Genomic DNA, 18,784 nt, shown 5'->3' with positions numbered 1-18,784 from the left:
TTTTTTGAGACAGGGTCACACTATGTAGTTCAGACTGCTCTAGAACTCAGTGTGTAGCCCGCTGGTTTCGAACTCGCAGTGATCCTCCTGCCTCAGCCTCCCAAGTGCTGGGATTATAGGCGTGCACCACCACGCCTGGTTATACATATCTTTTATGTTTCAACATCTTCATAAATTACTGAATTTTTTGCCTTTATGGTATTGTTTTACTTGTTTCTTTTTTTAGCATCTTCAGTCCTCCTATACTGTTTTTCCTCTTTGCCTTTAAATTTGTATGTCTTTCTAGTTTTCATCTACATGAATTATATTACTTAAAAAATAAGTATATTGGTTCTGCCTTTTGCCCCACAATGTAGAGAACTAGGAAGAATGCTACTCCTAACCCTTGTGGAAAAAAGGACTACTGTCAAATTAATGAATGTTTTCAAACCTATCAAAGACCTAAAACCACAGGAAAATGATCCAAAACTCTAAGGAAACAATACATCAGGAAGAGACAAAAAGAGTCTTACCTGGAATAGAGGGAAATAGACAATGGTAAAAATATTTTTTATCATTTCATCTCAAATTAGAATTTGAAGGCCAGACTGAAAGCTGGTGGGCCAGTGTTCAGCCTCTAAAGAGTACTGCATACTCTTAAAAGCTTTTTTTCCATGAACCTTATCAGGTGTTCATAGAAAAGATTACAGACATAATCCTGGGTAGAAGTGACAAAGCCAAGAATAACTGATCTCGAAAACAGGACAACAGAAATTATCCAAATTAAAAAATCAAGAGAAAAAGCATGAGAGAAAACAAGAATAGAAAAATCAGCAGCTGTGGTACAATCTCAAACATTCTTACATATGTTAATAGAATCTTATAAGAGAGAACAAGGCAGAAAATGTTTAAGAAAGTTTAAGAGTATTTTTCAAAACTAATGACACACTGAGCTACAGATCTACCATTAAGAATAAATATGGTGGGACTGAGGTAGAAGTGTGTGTTGTACGTGTGCGTCTACATATATTTGTTGAAAATCAAAGGCAAAGAAAGCCCTGAAGACAGAAAAAAAAAGAAGTGTTATGTACATACAGATTTTTTTCTAAGAACCAATACAAATCATAAGATAATGGAGTGACAACTTCAAACTACTGTGAAACAGATATAATGAACCCACAATAGAATTCTAGAATAGATAGTCAACAAAAGAATCTTTCAAACATGATGATGAAATAGAATTTCTCAGAAAAAATGCAGGGAATCCACTGCCAGCAAATCTTTTTTCTAAGTTAAAAGGGCCCAGGATTTAGCTCAGTGGCACCATGCCTGCCTCACAAGCACAAGGTCCTGAGTTCGATCCCTGGTACCATTAAAAAAAAACCAAAACCTAAGTTAAAAAAAAATTGAGACAGAAATAATATGAGTTAAAAACATGGTTCTACACAAGAAAAGATAGCTGAAAATTGAAAGTATTAAAATTTCTACTTGTTTTTAATTGCTCTAGTTGGCAAAGTTTTTCTAAAAAATACCAGATAATAAGTATTTTAGGTTTTGCTGGACTAAAATAATCTCGTGTGTTTGTGTATAAATAAAAACATTCTGAGTTAAATTTAATCCATGGCACTTAGTTTGCTAGATGTGAACAGAGGTCTGGTCTGAGCAATGCAAAACCCAACTATATGCTACTTACAAGAATCCTATTTCAGTGTAAAGACATATAGGTTAGAAGCAAAAGGATGGAAAGGGAAATATATTCAAGTACTAATCAAAGAGAACCTAGGCTATTTTTTTATGTTGGAGAAAGCACAGACTTCACAATAAACAGTATTGTCAGGGATAAAAGATATTATATAACAATAAAAGTCAATCCTCTAAGACGTAATTTTAAATGTTTATACATTTAATAGAATTTTTTACATACATGTGGCAAAAGCTAATGAAAGCAGAATAAATCCATATAGTTGAAAACTTCAACACTCTTCTCTCAGTGAAGATAGAGTACAAAATAAAAAGGTCACAGAATACCTGGTATTACCAAACTATACCTCACATTTATGTGACATTTGTTAATTTAGAAGAATAAAAACCACACACAGTGTATTTATTTTTGAAGTCCGCAATTATTTGGAAATTAAACATTTCTAAATCATTTTAAAAAGGAAATCTCAAAGGAAAATAAAAATGCACAGAAGGTAAATAAAAATAAATCAAAATTTGTGGGATGCAGCTAAATCAGTTTGGTGGTTAGCCTTACATGCTCCTTAGAAGATAAGATCTTCCATCATTTACTTTACCAGAAGTTACCACACTGCATTTGTTGCTGTTTTTTAAATAAATAGGTTTTACTAGAAGATAACCATACTTTTTTGTTATAGTAGCAGAACTTAGACATTCTCACAGACTATCTGGTCTGCAGGGCTTCCAATATTTACTATTTGACCCTTACAAAAAAAAAAAAAAAAAAAAAAAAAAAATTTCAATATTTATAATTTGAACCTAAAAAAAAAAAAAAAAAAAAAAAAAAAAAGATTTACCCTAGTAATACATGCATGTCTCCACACTGGACTATCAATGTAATTCACACTAACAGGCTAAAAATCTCACCATCATCTATCTCAACAGATTCATTGAAAGCATTCTACAATATTCAACAATTTATGATAAAATTTCCCAAAAACAAGTAATAGAAGAGGGCTTTCCAGATCAAATAGTCTTTATTAAGAACTTAAGAGCTATTAGACTATTGGTGCCTCAATGATGTCCACATCTTAATTTATGAAATCTGTGAGGTTTTTTTATCTAATGTGGCTAAGGGGAATTAGGTTGTCAATCTGTTGATCTTGAAATAGGAAAATTATGCAAAATTATTTGGGTGGGCTAGTGTAAACAGAAGGGTTTTTAAATGGGGAGAGAGAGGCAGAAGACAATATGAAAAGGAAGACACAGAAATGCAACACAAACTTTTAAGGAAAAGGGGATCATTAGCCAAACAATGCTAGATAGCAAGAAGCTGAAAAAGGTAAGAAAACAGAGTCTCTGAGGAATAACAGCTGGTAAAATTTTTTCCCACATTGTAGGTTGTCTCTTCACACAGTTGGTTTCTCTAACTGTGCAAAAGCGTTTTAATAAGATGAGGTCCCAGTGGTTGATTCTTTGTGCTGATTCCCATGTGACAGGCTTTATTCATAGTCTGTTCCTACACCAAAGTTCTACCTAGCCTCTCTTCCAGCTGCAAAGTATTTGGCTTTCACAGGTCTTGGACTTTGAGTTTGTAAACCAAGCTCAGCTAATGCCTTTGACAAAAACTTTACTTAAAATTGGGCCTCAAAATAGAATGCAAAAACCAAGGTTTAATTCATTTGTTAATTTTGTTACCCTACAGGGGATATTACATCTCATTATCATCTTTTGTGCAAATGCTTAGTACAGTAAATGCTTTGTGCTAATCTGTGGATGCTAACAGAACTCAGTCATACTCTAGTATGTGTATAAAATTATAATGGATTTCATCTGAATGAAAATTTTCTGATATGGCTAAGGATTGACTTTAAGGTTCATTTGACAGTACTATAATTGTCAAGAAACAAATGCCTACATTTTCTAGGATTACTTCAGGAAAATTATTTACTATTAGAAAAAGTAAAGGAATTTTATTTTTATTTTCTATCATTGCTGGAAAAGCTAAAATACATTACAGTTATAGCCATCAAGAACTGTTTTATAAAAGCAATGGTTTTCTGTAAAAATTCCCAGAGTACTTCATAATGCCTAAGAGTCCAAGATATGTTTAGAAACATTTTGCTATAGCTAAGACACAGGCAATTGAAAATGAGAACATTATTAGGCTAATAAAGATTAAAACAAATGTTAGTTTATATACCTACTTTTGTTGACCAGTCTATCTTTTTATGTAATAACTGGAAAATATAATGTCAAGATTTTGCTGTAAGCCTTTTTAAAAATAATTTATTTTTAAAATTCATATTCTTGGGGCTGGGGATTTAGCTTGCTGGTTCCACCACCTGCCTTGCAAGTGCAAGGACCCAAATTTGATCCCCGGTACCAAAATAAACAAACAAACAAATAAATAAATGTTCTTGGTACAATTAAGATATACATAATGTTGACCTTTATCATAGGGAATTTGTACTTGTACATGGAATATTTCTTTCCCCAAACACAATCCCTTCCCTTCAACACATATTCCCCTCATTTACAAAAGCTTTGTTTCCATTTTTTCCTTTTCCCTTTCTTCCATTCTTCCCCCTCTCCAGTTCTTCTTTCCTTTTGAATAATTTCTTCCTATTTCACATTATCTATTATACATTTTGGTCCTTATTTACACTTTCAGATTCTCATACCAGAGAGACAGTGATATTTTTTACACTTGTGTATCCAATTTATTTCATCTGAGTGCCAAGGATTTAGCTCAGTGGTGCTGCCACCTGCCTCATAAGCGCAGCATCCCATTGAGCTATACATGTCTTCAGATTATTCTTTTTTATGGCTGAGTAGTATTCCATTGTATATAAAACCACATCTTTTTTTATCCAATTCTTAGTTGATGGGCATTTAGGTTGTTTACAAGATTTAGCTTTATATTAAACTGTGTCGCTATAAACATGGATGTGATATGTCTCTATGGTATGATGATTTGAATTCTTTCAGGAACATCCCCAGAAGGGGAGTGGCAAATAGGACCTCTAATCCTACTTTTCCGAGGAATCACCACACTGATTTCTACAGTGGCTGCAGCAGTCTACACTCTCACCAACAGTGGTTCTTTTTTCCCCACAGCCCTGCCAGCATTTTACATAGTAGTCCTTTGAGAAACAGCTGATCAAAGATCTAAATTTTAAAACAGAAACACTAAACCTGCTGCAAGAGAGAATAGGGAGAACTCTTGAGGACAGGGATAGACCAAGACTTCATGAACAAAAAAACCCAGATAGCCCAGGAAATAATACAAATAATCAACAAATGGGATTGCATCCTGTTAAAAAGCTTTTGCATAGCAAAAGAAATCACCAACAGAGTGAAGAGATAACACAATGGGAAAAAATTATAGCCAGTTCCTCAAAGGACTAATATCTACAACATATAAAGAATTGAAAAAAAAAATTACCAAATTTAAAGACCCAGTCTAAAAATGGGCATCTAAAACAAAAAGACACTCTTAGATGAAGAACTACAAATGGCAAATACATGAAAAAATGTTCAACATCTCTAGTCATTCGAGAGATGCAAATGAAAACATCACTGAGATTCTACTTCATGCCAGACAGAACAGAATGGCTGTTATCAAGAAATAAACCAATAACAAATGCTGGCAGGGCTGTGGGGAAAAAGGAACACTTCTCCACTGTTGGTGGGAGTGTCTAGACTGGTGCAGCCACTGTGGAAATCAGTGTGGAGATTCCTCAGGAAGCTAGGATTAGAAGTCCTATTTGACCCAGTTATTCTCCTTCTGGGAATGTTCCTGAAGGAATTCAGAGCATCATACCACACTGATATATGTGCACCCATGTTTATAGTGGCATAGTTTTGTGATAGATAAATCTTGCAAACACCCAAATGCCAAATAAATCTTTAACCCAAGGATTGGTTAAAGAAACTGTTTTTTTTAAAGAATGGAGTACTACTCAGCCACCATAAACAAAGATAAGCTAGAGACATTTAGAGCTAAATGGATAAACCTTGAGGCCATATTCTTAAGTGAAATAAATAAGACAAACATGTAAATACCGAATTAATTCTCTGGTATGAAAAACTGAAAGTGCAAACGAGGACCAAAATGTATAATAGATATTGTGAAATAGGAAGAAAAAGTCCAAAGAGGAAGAGGAGCTGTGGAGCGGGGTGGGGGTGGGGGGGTGAGGGTGGAAACAAAGCTTATGTATATAAAGGAGGGGGTGGAGGAGTTGAAGGGAGATAGGAAAAATGTAAGAACCAAGATATATCATGTACAGGTACAAATTTCCAAAGACGATTGTGATCATAATGTAGACCTAAAAATGTACCAATAAGTCAATGAATTAAAGAAAAAAAGAAAAGAAGCAAGCAAGAGATTCTCCTCCATGACCTCTGGAGAGCAATGCAATCCCACTGATAACATGATTTTGGCCTAATGAAGAACCAAGATAGCCTTACAGAGGCTAATTTATTGTTTAAACTACCAAATTTCTGGTAATTTGTGGTAAGTGCTAACAAAGAAAGAATATTCTTTCACCACTCTTTACCCAATACCAAAGCAGATGTCCTACTCCCTGCTGAAAGTGGAATGAGGGAGGAGGAGGAGAAAATGAAGAGTGGGAAGGGAAGTAAAAGAAAGGGCAGAGAGAAAGGAAGAAAGGAAGGGAGGGAGGAAAGGAGGGAAGAGGGCATTCAGATTAGAAAGAACAATTTGTAACAACTTATAGATAACATGGCTGTCTATGTAAAAATCTCAAAGAATCTTTTTAAAGCAAAAAGCTCCTAGAACTAAATTTGAAAGGTCAGAGTAAAAGGTTAATATGTGTACTTGGTTTGGTCTTCTTTCTGGCATACAACTCTTATCCCTAAAATCCAATCTCCAAAGTTAGTCTTTTTTGTACGCTAATAAACTGACTGGTAAACTAGCACTCTTCAATGTTGCTTCAGCCCGAAGGCTGCAACTCAGGGCCTGGGATTTAGCTCAGTGGTTCTGCTGCCTGCCTCACAAGCACAGGTCCCAAGTTCAATCCCAAGTACCCCCTCAAAAACAAGGTTGGCCACCTGGAGGGCCAAGGCTGGATTAAAAGGGTTAGGACATTCCCCCCCCCCCAATCTCAGGGGAATGAGGGGCTGAAGACTGAGTTGATCGCCAGTGGCCAATGATTTAATCAATCATAAAAACCTACACACAAGCCAGTTGATGAACACATACGTGGTAGCTTCCAGGAGGGTGAGAGAACACATCACATGGGTTGAGAAGGTGACACACATCCCAATTTCATTTGGGCACAGGACACTTCCAGACCTCACTCTATGCCTCTTTTCACTTATTTATATCCTATAAAAACATCCTTTGTAATAAATAGTAAAAATAAGGATTTACCTTTGTTCTATAAACTACTTCAGCAAATTAAATACTAGGATAGGTATTCTTGATTTTTTTGGCAGTACTGGGAATTGAACCCAGGACCTTCACCCTGAACTATACCTCCAGTCCTTTTTATTTTGAGACAGGGTTTTTCCAAGTTGCTAAACTGCTAAGGCAAAGAGGCTAATTATATTTCTAAGTGCCATTTTCCAATAAGAAGGAACTGCGCTCATTATAGAAATGGCTTATTCTTAGGCTAAAGAAGTAATAAGCACAAGATAGGAAGTCTAGATAGTAGTGCTAGAAAATAAGGTTATGCTTTAAAAAAGGGAGGAAGGGCAAAGAACAAATTCAAAGGCAACTTGTAAAAGCTCTCAATAGTGGAAGCTAAACAATGAGCATAATGTAATATATAAGAGTAATGGATTGTAACATCCTCAAATAACTGTGAGGCCTTAGTGATATAAATAGGGAAATTGCAAAAATACTCCTTAGGAAAGAAATTCAGACAGTAAATATAGAAGGGATGGGGGGAAAACAGACAACTCTCATTATAGTACCACAGTAATCACTGTGGGCAAGATTTAGCAGTGAATATAGGTTGAGATACTCTAATTCAAAAAGCTGAAAGAAATCTGAAACCAGTGTGACACTCAAAGTTTTGGATTTGCAGATTAGGGATACTCAACTGGTTAATGTATGCAATTCTTCAGTCAGAAGCATGGTAGACTCTTCCAGTACTATGCATTTAGGATAAGGAACCTGTACTAAAATTAGTGGGCAAACCCTAGGAGGTGTTTCCATAGGTATCCCCCTATAAAATATACTGGAGTGGTTGTAACAAGTAACCAGAAATTCTTTTAATACTCTCTCGGAGGTAAAGTTTAATTTTGCTCCCCTTAAATGTGGGGTGAACTTAAGTGAAAATTACTTCTAAGGAATGCAGTATACAAAGAAAAATATGGTTAACTGTACATTACAGAAACATGGCCAGCACTTTAACCAAGTGATCAAAGTTAATTTCACTAGTAGTTAAGACATGCTAGTATGTGTTCCCTGATATTACATGGTAAGAGCACAATACACCAATATGGGATTTCCCCCCAAAATCTAGTAATTCAATCCAATCATAAGAAAACATCTGACAAACTAAAACTCCAGATATTCTAGAAGTCAGGTTCCTTATTGAAGTGATTCTGAAGGCTATAAAGGACAGGGAAACAAACTTTTAAAGATTAGAGGAGATAAGACAAAATTCAATGTGGTACCTGGACTATATTCTGGAAAGGAATATAAAAACAGGAGAAATCTGATTAAAATGTGTAATTCAACTAGTAGTATTATACCAATATACTTCTTAGTTTTGATAAATGTATTCTGATTACGTATTATGCTAAAATTAGAGGAAGATGAATGAAGGGTATCTGGGTACTACTGTATTTATGAATCTCTTGTAAATCTCAAAACTAAAAGGTTAAGGTTATATATTAAATTGTACATGTATCTGTACTAGGGGAAAATAAAAAAGACATTTTGTTGTAAGACACGAAGCTTTTGTGATTAGTGTAGTAGCACTACCCTAATACAAACATCTCTATTTTCTTTCAGGATGGTATCTTCATTTTGGAGTGAATAGCAATTTGGATAGTGCAGAATTTTGGGGCTGCAACCTTTTCCCATCCAAGTGTAGTTTAAGATAGGCTCTATTTGATGTACATAAGGGATAGTCATCCTACTGGGTATGTTCAGGAGAATACTTCTCTAACTTTTCCACAAGTGTGCATAGCAACAGAGGAGAGTAAGGGGATTTTGGAAAAAAGCCCAAGGTATCTACTGTACTATATACTATAATATAATTTTGTTTTTAACTTTAAAATAGTTTTATTTCTAATATTTGGATAAAATGAACACCTAAGGAAAGCATTTGATGTCTACTTCCTGGTGCTGCATATCACCAGCACATTGCCATGTGCTCTGGTTAGAGACACAGGAATGAAATAGCATGTTCATAGGTTTTGGCACCAGAGGTTGGAATCTCAGTTCTACCAGTCTATTAAAAGATGTGACCTTTGTCAGCATTCTTAACTTTTCTCTGATATTTACCTTCTCCTCCTCTATAAAGTGGGAATACGAATCAACTTCACTGAATGAATAATATAAAGAACCTAAGAGAAAGATCAAAATCAGAATATATGGAATTATGAGATATCAGCATATAGGTGATACCTGAAATACATGAAATTTCCAGCTGAACGAGCCAAAGAAGAGTTTAGAAGAATAAGCAGTCAAAAGTATTAAGTACTCCACAAAGTGAAAAGAGAATAGTGGTCTTGCCAAGTGTTTGTACATGGGGGAAGTCTTTGCCATTTTATAGACAAAGGAAGGGTTGGGGATTTAGCTCAGTGGTTCTGCTAGCTGCTTCCCAAGTACAAATTCCCAAGTTCGATCCCCGGTACAAAAAAAAAAACAAAACAAAAAAACCAAAAAGATATAGGAAGAATATGGGGGTCATAGAAGCCAGGTTCCACTGAGTAGGAGCTGAAAACGCAGCAATAATATGGTAATGAAGGGAAAAAGTAATCCGTGAAAGTCTCCTTTTTAAGACTAGTGTAAATAAATCCAAGCAGAAGTATTTTATTGGACTCTATAATGTCAGGTAGATTCTGTACTGTATCTCATGTGAAAAAGACTGTTAGGAGCTATAAACCTGTCTTTAACTTGTGAGCTGGTTAGGTGAGATTGGGAACAGAGATTATAAATTAAGAGGAAAAATAAACAGAAAAAAGCAAATCTGGTCTGCAAGTCAGTGAGTGTCAACCATGAGCGCTGTTCTGGGATGCTATGATGGAGCAGGTGGGAAGGTACAATGCTGGCACGCACTATAATCACACTGGTTTCTCTAGTGTTTTCTGTATGAGGGTGAAACATTTTGTCCACAGAGCCAAACTACCTAGACACAATGTGAAGGATTGAGCCCAAGGCATTCAGAGTAAGCTATATACATCCTCAGCCCTTTCTTAATTTTCTATTTTGAAACAGGGTCTTGCTAAATTACTAAATTGCTCACACCAAACTTTGTCTTGTGATACTCTTCCCTCAGCTTCTCAAAGGGTAGGGATAACAGGTGGTACCACCACAGGAACTCTTAAATATTTCTTTTGATTTTATAATCTAAAAGATTTTTCTGATTGATTGTTCTGCTTAGAACGGTTTTCTTTAGTAAGTGCTGTTGTCTTGAGTTTTATAACCAGGCATTTGCATGAAACTTCTTTGGGGATGGCAGGGAAAGTACTGGGAATTGATTCCAGGACCTTGAGAACACTGAACTGCATCCCCACTCCAGCCCCCTTTTAACATTTTTGAGACACAGTCTTACAAAGTCACTAAGTTGCCTGGGTTGGGCTCAGACTTGTAATCCTTTAGCCTTAGCCTCCCAGAGTGCTGATGTTTACAGGTGTGTGCCACCATCCCCAAATGCCATTTTAAAAAATGGTTTATTTCTTTACAAATAATTTCAAACAAAACAATTATATTTTAGAATACATTTAAATATGACTTCACCTTTTGTTTAGTATCACAACTTCAGTACTTACAGAAAGTCAGACAGGGTACAAATAAAAGTCACTCATCTTCTTTCCAACTTTCCCCCTAATATCTAAAATGGCTCTGTCATTTCTCATAGCATAATTTATGAATACTGTGACAGCTAAGAATATTTTAGGAATAAAGAGTCTGCTCTGCTGAAACATGAAATCACTCAAAAAAGAAACACTTCAGGGCTGGGGATTTAGCTCAGTGGTTCTGCTACTTGCCTTGCAAGTGGCAAGGTCCTAAGTTCAATCCCCATATAGAAAAACAAAAACAAAAAACAAAAAAACACTTCAACAGACCACTGTAGTTACAGAGTGCTTTCAGAAGAATAGTTAATTTGACCCTTAGATTATCAATTTGGGTGGGCAAGGTACCCTACTTTACAAAGAAACTTGCAAGTACAGAAGATAAATAATAGGTTCTCCTAAGATACAGACAAGGGATGGAGCCAGCACTTGAAGCCAGACTCTTCCAAATTCAATTTGTTTCTTTCACTTTACAATAGTATTTGAAGACTCTTGGGGCTGGCAATTTAGCTCAGTGGTACTGTGCCGGCCTTGCATGCGCAGGGTCCCAAGTTCGACTCCCAGTACCAGGGGGGAAAAGAAAAGTTGAAATGAAGAATCTTGGGGTGGAAACTGGAATGTTTCCACCAACTTCAAATTTTAAACTTTATATAATTTTTTTTTTTTTGGTACCGGGGATTGAACTCGGGTCCTTGTGCTTATAAGGCAGGTCACCGAACCGCTGAGCTAAATTTTCGTTTTTGTCTTAGTCATTTCCGTACTTAAATCTTAAGCTAAATATTTAGTAACTTTTATTCTGTTATCAATGGTAAAACCATTTACAGCAATGAAGTTACTTTTTGAAAATAGCTGTCTATATTTCATAGATTTTGTTTTTTTTTTTTTTTTTTTTTTTTTTTTTTTTTTTTTTTTTTTTTTTTTTTTTTTTTTTGGGTACCAGGAATCAAACTCTAGACCTTGCGTTTTCAAGGCAGGCAGTGGAACCACTGAGCTAAATCCCCAGCCCTATATTTCATAGATTTTTGACATGTGGTATTTTCTTTGTGTAGTGTTGGGACTGAACTCTGGGTGTCCTTGCTCATATTAGGCAAAATTACATTCGCAGCCATTACATGTAGTATTTTCATTGTTGAAGCCTATCTATTTTAAGATTTTGTCAGTAATGTGGTATTCTTAGAATTAATCTATTTTGAAGGACTCTTTTAAGTATTATGTTGAGAAAAGAAAAATATTAAAACATGGAATGGCCATCATATATTTACTTTATTACATATAAACTGAATATAAAAGTTTAACAGTGCAAATAAACATGCTACACCTATATTGAACAATACTACTCATGAAATATAATTTTTAAATAACCTGGCCAATTGGTTGGAGCAAATTAAAAACATAGCAAACCTGTATTTGACATTTCCCATGGGCAAACTAGAAAACTTTCTGATTAAAGACACAAAATCTTGGGCCAGGGATTTAGCTTAGTGGTTCCACTACCTGCTTTGCAAGCGCAAGGGCCCGAGTTCAATCCTCGGTACCAACCCCCATCTTTTTTGGTACCAGGGATCAAACTCGGGCCCTTGAGCTTATGAGGCAGGCAGTGGCACCATTGAACTAAATCCTTGGCCCCTATTAGCCTTTTTTTTTGGTACTGGGAATCAAACTCAGGACCTTGTGCTTGTGAGGCAGGTACAGTGCCACTCAGCTAAATCCCTGTTCCCTATTAGCACCCCCACTTTTTTCCTGGTACCAGGGATTGAACTCAGGCCCTTGAGCTTGTGAGGCAGGCACAGTGCCATTGAACTAAATTCCTGGCCCTCCATATTAGCCATTTTAAAAATGCATTTTAGCTAAAAGATATTTCAGCAAGATCCATCAATTTTTCCAGAAAAAAATTTGCAGTAAGCACAAAGATCCTATTATCAATAGATATAAAGACACATTTCGCAGAATTTGTGGATGTACTCAACCCACATCTGGGTAAATGGAATATTAGGTACCTGTTCTTCATTAGACGAACTTCTCTCTTTCGAGCTGCTTCTTCAGCAGGCTGTGTAGGAAGTGCTGGGGAAGATGCCATAACAACTCCAGGGGCAATGGTGCTGGTGGGTGCGGTACGAATCTGGTATGTCTGTACATCTCCAGAGGCAGCTGAAAAGAACAGCGAGTAAGGCATAAGACACAAACACTGTGACCTGACTCAACTTTGTCAATCATCAATCTGAACATACTTTTTGAATTAGCAAAACAGTAAGGGACAGATGATTCTGGCCAAAATGTCAAAAAAAAATCAGCAGTGTTTTGACTCATTACTCACAAATACATCTAAATTTAATGTACTTATTAGTATAGACACTTGGGTAAAAGAACTCTTAACCTGTGTCTATTTAATCTTATATTTATCTTTCATTGGAATGCAGTTCTATTCTGTTGTTAACATGCTTACCAACCTTAAGTCTAAAAGGAAAGTAGGGCACAGCTGGGTTGATCTTCCTAGAAAGAGTATAGTCCTCAATGTCTTCCTCTGATTTTGGTAAATTCATATTAAAAAATCTCAAGTAGACTCTTGCCACGACATAAAAACGACCATGATTTTTCATAAAATAGCAAAATAGAAGAGAAAATAAAGCATAATGGTCAACTACTGTAAATTTCTAATTTAAATAAAACTGCATGTAAAAGTGTACGATTTGATGCCAATTATATTATTTGTAAACACTGTTTTCATGTAAATGATAATAGTGAAGTAAACTCGTTTTGTTTTTGTAACTAAACCATTCACCATTTGTGAAAAGAAACAATCACTATTTGTCAAACTGCTTCTCAAAACAGTTGAAGAAATATGCTGTCCTAAAATGAGAACCCTAACACTACGAGAGAATGATGGTCTTTATAAAATTATTCATATTTGATATCAATATCAGTTAAAATGTGTAATTTGATTATATACTAAACATGTTACCATCTTCAAACTGTAGTTCAGAATTCAAATTCACTGACATCCTGCTTTACAATTTTTGAGTACCTGCATGTAAAGTGAAAAGGTGTTTTACTTCCATTAATAAGCAAAATATTTTTTCAAATATTGTTTACTAACAGAATATGTTCTTTAAATACATTAGAGTTCTTTAAATGATGACTTTCTAATTGGCGTTTCAGAATTATCCAAAAGTAATTATCTGTGGTGAAGGTATACCTACACCACGGGCAAATGCAGTATTATTAAAGTATTTTTCAAAAACAAATTCACTATTTCCTCAACCTACAAATTTCTAATCTGGCATAAATTCTTGTAGTATTCAAATGAATTCAACAAACAATGGGTCAACTTTTATCCATAGATTCCTGCAATAAATAAAACAGATGTGTAAAAAACCATTTCTAGAATTCATCAAGATTTAACAACTACCATTTTCTCCAAAAATGAGACTTATAAACTAGCATGTTACTTTTGTACTATAGTGTTTTCATTTGAAAGAAAAATTGATGAATTTAGAAAAGAGGATCTATTTCCCTTGAATAAGAAGCAAGAAACAATTATGAACCTCCAAAATTCTCATCAGTCAATAAATACAGCTTTCGTTTGACATTAGATTAAAAAACAAAACAAAACAAAACGACCGAAGAGGCTGGGTCCTGCTCAAAGTCAGACAGAAATTCCATGCAGAATTAGATCTAAGATCCATCTTTCCTATTTTCTGATTTCTTTCTAACCTATCATGTTTTTCCCATTCCAAAATCTTAAAGATGTTAAAGATGTGTATTATATTGTAAAAAATGAAAATAGTTGTTTTTATGCCATGACATTTTGGTCCAAGTGGAATAATGGAAGAATTCATGGAAAATATTATTGAAGAAAAGTTAACTACATTTAATAGTATTTTGGAACACAATACTTTTTAAAAAAAGTATAAGTTTAAATTTTAATCTTTCAAAGAACCACACTTGTGAGTTCTGAACTCCCTTACCTTGAACAACAACTTGGTTGCTGGGCACTAAGATCTGCTGTCCATCAGTGGTCTGTGCATACTGTAGGATGGTAGTACCCGGTTGGGTGGCAGCTGCATTGGTCATGGTTAATGTCTGAAGGCCCTGTACTCCATCGGTTCCATTGTTAGCCAGCTGTATTGCTCCTCCCTGGGTAATGGCAACTAAAACCCAACAAAATTTATTGTTAAAAGTTTGTTTAATTAATACCATATAAGACTTTTAAAACACACTAAATTCAATGCAGAAAATGTGCAAGACACAAACCGAGGAAAAATTATTATAATAACTAATATCACCAAGAAGGAGCTGATATATTCAACTTTCTACTCAGGAAAAACGACATTCCATTTCTCTAACACAAATGTACTCTATGAACTTCATTATAATTGATAATAATGCCTGTTAATAATTTTTAAAACATAGGCAAATGGAAAAATGTCAAATTCCTTTTGATGTTATTTAGTTCTTAGAAGTGCTACCTTTGTGATCCATAGTTTATTCCACCATGAACTACTATTTGCTGCCTCAATAGTAAATACATTTCTTGATCGAAGGTAATGTGACTGTTCTCTACTTTCATGCCCAGGGGTGAGCATGCAACAGGCACCCAACAAATGGTTGGTTTATAGTGCAATTAATTAATAAAGCAACTTCTCAGTATATTCTATTCTAACTTTTTTTTTCTATTTTCACTTTTGTAGCAATTTCTAAAATATATTCAAAGTATGTTTAAATAGCCAGGCGCAGTGGCACGTGCCTATATCCCAGCTAATCGGGAGGCTGAGGTGGAAGGACGGCTCGAGTTCAAAATTAGCTTGAGCGACACAGGAAGAACCAATCTTTAAAAAAGAAAACAAGAAGTAAAAATGTCCACTCAATGAAACAAGTAAGCCTCTGTAACTTGTTATTGCAAGTCTCTCATGAAGTTTAAAATTAAGAGTCTAAAATCATTAAGAAAAAAAAAATTACTGCTATTTCTGTTACATATCTCAGCATTCTCATAGTAATTTTTAATGGTTGATTATTCATTAACCACACTTGCCATTGGTCAGGTAAAAGGAAATTTCATCAATGTTCAGACTAACAGATATTTCACTTATAAAACACCAAAATCATCTTTATGCTATAGTATGTGACAAAGTTCATTTTAAAAAAGCTATATATTTGGAAGACACAATCTTTTAGATACCAGAATTTAGAAATGTAGGTCAAACTTTTCTAAGAAAAAAAAAAAAATCTCCTTGCAAAGGGTCAACTTTTGCACAAAAAGGATCTCCCCAAATTTACAATTTTACATATATCAATTTCCACTGATTTAAAATAAAAGTAAAAGAATATGAGATCAACATGCCTGACTTGTGTATGTTACTATTAGAATGGAATTAGTTTGGGACCAGTTATTAGCAGGCTATGGAAAACTAATAGCCCAAGCCATCTGCACATGAAAAATCGGTTATACACTATTTAATCAAGAAATAAGAGTTTGTGGTTATTATTTGGTTGGCAAAATGACTTTTAGAAATTAAGACACTGGCAATACAACCCACCTACTTTTGCTATTTTGTTTTACTTTGACAAGAGGAAAATTGGATGTATTAAGAATTATTCTAAGATTAATTTTTCAAGATTATTTGAAAGAATTAGAGGGTTAATGGAATTGAACCACAAATTCTCACAGAGTTAATAAGCACATCCTATTGTGTGTGTTTTTTGCTTTATGTACTGGGAATCAAACCCAAGAATACTCTGCCTATGACCTACATTCCCAGGTCCATCCATCCATCCACCCATCCACCCCTCCTCTGATACAGGCCTCTGCTTAGTTGCCCAGGCAGAACTCAAACTTGTGATCCTTCTGCCTCAACTCCCTCAGCATTGGAATTACACAAGTGTGCTATCATACCCAGGACCTAGTACTGTATATTTAGTCATTACTTGGGGGGGGCACACAGCTGTGAATTCAAGACGGGTGGAAGAAGAAAATTGCACTGAAAAAATTTGGGGTATAATTCAAGTTCTATTGCTAAACTTACTTGATTCTATTATCCCCTCTGTAAAAACAGCCACACAGTACAATTGTAAACATTATTAAATAAGGTTGTGTATATGAAAATACTTTAAGAAAATGAAGTCTGATCCTGACATTTTTTTCTCTATAATACTTTTTCATACATCAAAGAAATTGAGTTTCAACAAAATCAAACTCTAAGCGAGGCATGGTGGCGCATGCTTGTAATCCCAGCACTCGAGAGGCTGAGGCAGAATAAGTATCACTATGAGTTCGAGACCAGCCTGGGCTACATAGTGAGTTCTGTTCTAGGTCAGTATCAACTACATAGTGAGACCCTGTCTCAACCCCCCGCCCAAAAAAAAACCCAAAAATTAAAAAGACAGAAGTCAAGTAACTGGTATGATTCTATCAGAAATTTAGAAAAAGATGTAATTAAGCAGACATTCTACACACATATATGTTAACAGGACAGCATGTGTATGAAAAAAGAATGGAGGTAGGAGGAAGGCTGGTGATTTAGTTCAGTAGTGCTGCCATACCTGCCTGGCAAGCACAAGGTCCTGAGTTCAATCCCAGGTATTGGGGAAAGGAGAGAAAAAAAAAGGAAGAAAATCTGTCACTGTTATTACTAAAGAGGGATAAAAAGGAATCTGTGTTTTAATAATAATATAACCTTCTAACAATTGATATTTGACAACCATATGTTCATCTTGTTAAGAAATAAACATTGTTATACATGTTGAGCATTCATTATATTGGTTCTCAACACAGTTCCATCAAATCCATGTGTATAAGACAGCAGGTAGGGGATAAAAATAATGAATCAAGCTTTTAAAATTTCAAAATATTATTAACCTTTTAAAAGTAGTAGTTTCCACCAGGGATTTAGCTCAGTGGTTTTCACTGCTTGCCCTACAAGCACAAGGGCCTGAGTTCGATCCCCGTACCAAAAAAAAAAAAGCAAAACTAGTAGTTTTCAGTTGCTGGAGAAGTAGATATAAAATCAGATATGTAAAGGGATGATAGTACTTCTCTAAACTTCCCTCTTTCAGATTTAGCTATGTTTCTTCCCTAAAAAGCATGCTTTCTAGTTCAAGTGAGAAATTCTGCAATAGTGAATCTGTTACTGACAGGAATATTTTACATACTTTTGGTATGCTGAAGTAGGGAGAAAATAAAGGTCATGTGTCAGTGTCATAAAAGACACACCTTAAATACTAAAATATTATCTGAATATGAACCTATCATAAACTGAAAATATATGCACACTTATGTAGCCACAGAGATGTACCTTTGCCAACAACACCACCATCGACAAAAGACAACTAAATCATTAAGCTTAGCTAACAAGTAGCTTAAACTACCAAGTTTAGTTTTGGGAGAACCAAAAATGTTGCAGCTTGAGAATCTGTTTTTATTATAGTTGGAATTCAAACTGCATGTAAACAAACCAAAGTTGTACTGAAACTAAAAAACCAGTAACCCGGGTGTCATGTATAAGGTACACCGAAAGGAAAAGGTAGAGGAAAGAGAGAACATAACATTCACACAAATGTCTTTGACCAGGCAAAAGCAGAATTCAACAGTTTATAATAGATTTAAGTGAAAGATGAGATCTGGGTGTCAAATGAAGACATCACAAATGGAAGCTAAAATCTGTGGAGAAATCACTGTTTTGTTCGAGCCAAAAAGCAAAGTATTCTGTTAACTTTAGCAGTCCTTATCTTTATATTATCTTTTTATAATAAAATAATTGAATTGCTAGCAGCAGACTAAAACCAAACCACTCACACCCCTAATTGCAGCATTACTAAATATGATTTTTAAAGGCTACATTTAGAAAATAAGAGATGAATGAGACTTTTTCTGCTTTAAGCACAAAGAATGATTTTTTTTAATCTGAAAAACTCATTCTCTCAGCATGAAGACTAAAATCCTGAGTTTTATTTAGTTGTCTGAAAAACTTCAGACTGCATCTGCACATGCAAAAGCACACATGAAAGGCTTATACACTTGAATAATCCTAACCAAAACTCTACAGAGGGCCAGGGGTTAGGTTCAGTGGTTTCGCTGCCTGCCTCACAAGCACCAGGGCCCGAATTTGATCCCCAGAAAAAAAAAAAAAAA

General features: G+C 35.1%; 1 protein-coding gene across 3 annotated transcripts in view; it reads right to left on the bottom strand.

Annotated features, from left to right (window-relative positions):
- The window catches only part of Creb1 (cAMP responsive element binding protein 1), a 43,749-nt gene that overhangs the window by 7,151 nt on the left and 17,814 nt on the right, over nt 1–18,784 (bottom strand). For all 3 annotated transcript variants that reach the window (XR_004517523.1, XM_010616087.3, XM_010616089.3), the window contains 2 exons: nt 14,625–14,807; nt 12,657–12,807 (listed from right to left, as the gene is read on the bottom strand). Coding sequence is in view for 2 of the 3 variants with exons in the window: in XM_010616087.3 (XP_010614389.1) it covers nt 12,657–12,807; nt 14,625–14,807 (334 nt within the window). In the remaining variant the exon portion in view is untranslated. The remainder of the gene's footprint in view (nt 1–12,656; nt 12,808–14,624; nt 14,808–18,784) is intronic.

The sequence above is a fragment of the Fukomys damarensis genome, unplaced genomic scaffold, assembly GCF_012274545.1.
Source record: "Fukomys damarensis isolate Sample0158 unplaced genomic scaffold, DMR_v1.0_HiC HiC_scaffold_16, whole genome shotgun sequence".
NCBI classification, from domain to species: domain Eukaryota; kingdom Metazoa; phylum Chordata; class Mammalia; order Rodentia; family Bathyergidae; genus Fukomys; species Fukomys damarensis.
This window is presented reverse-complemented; position numbering and strand designations above follow the sequence as displayed.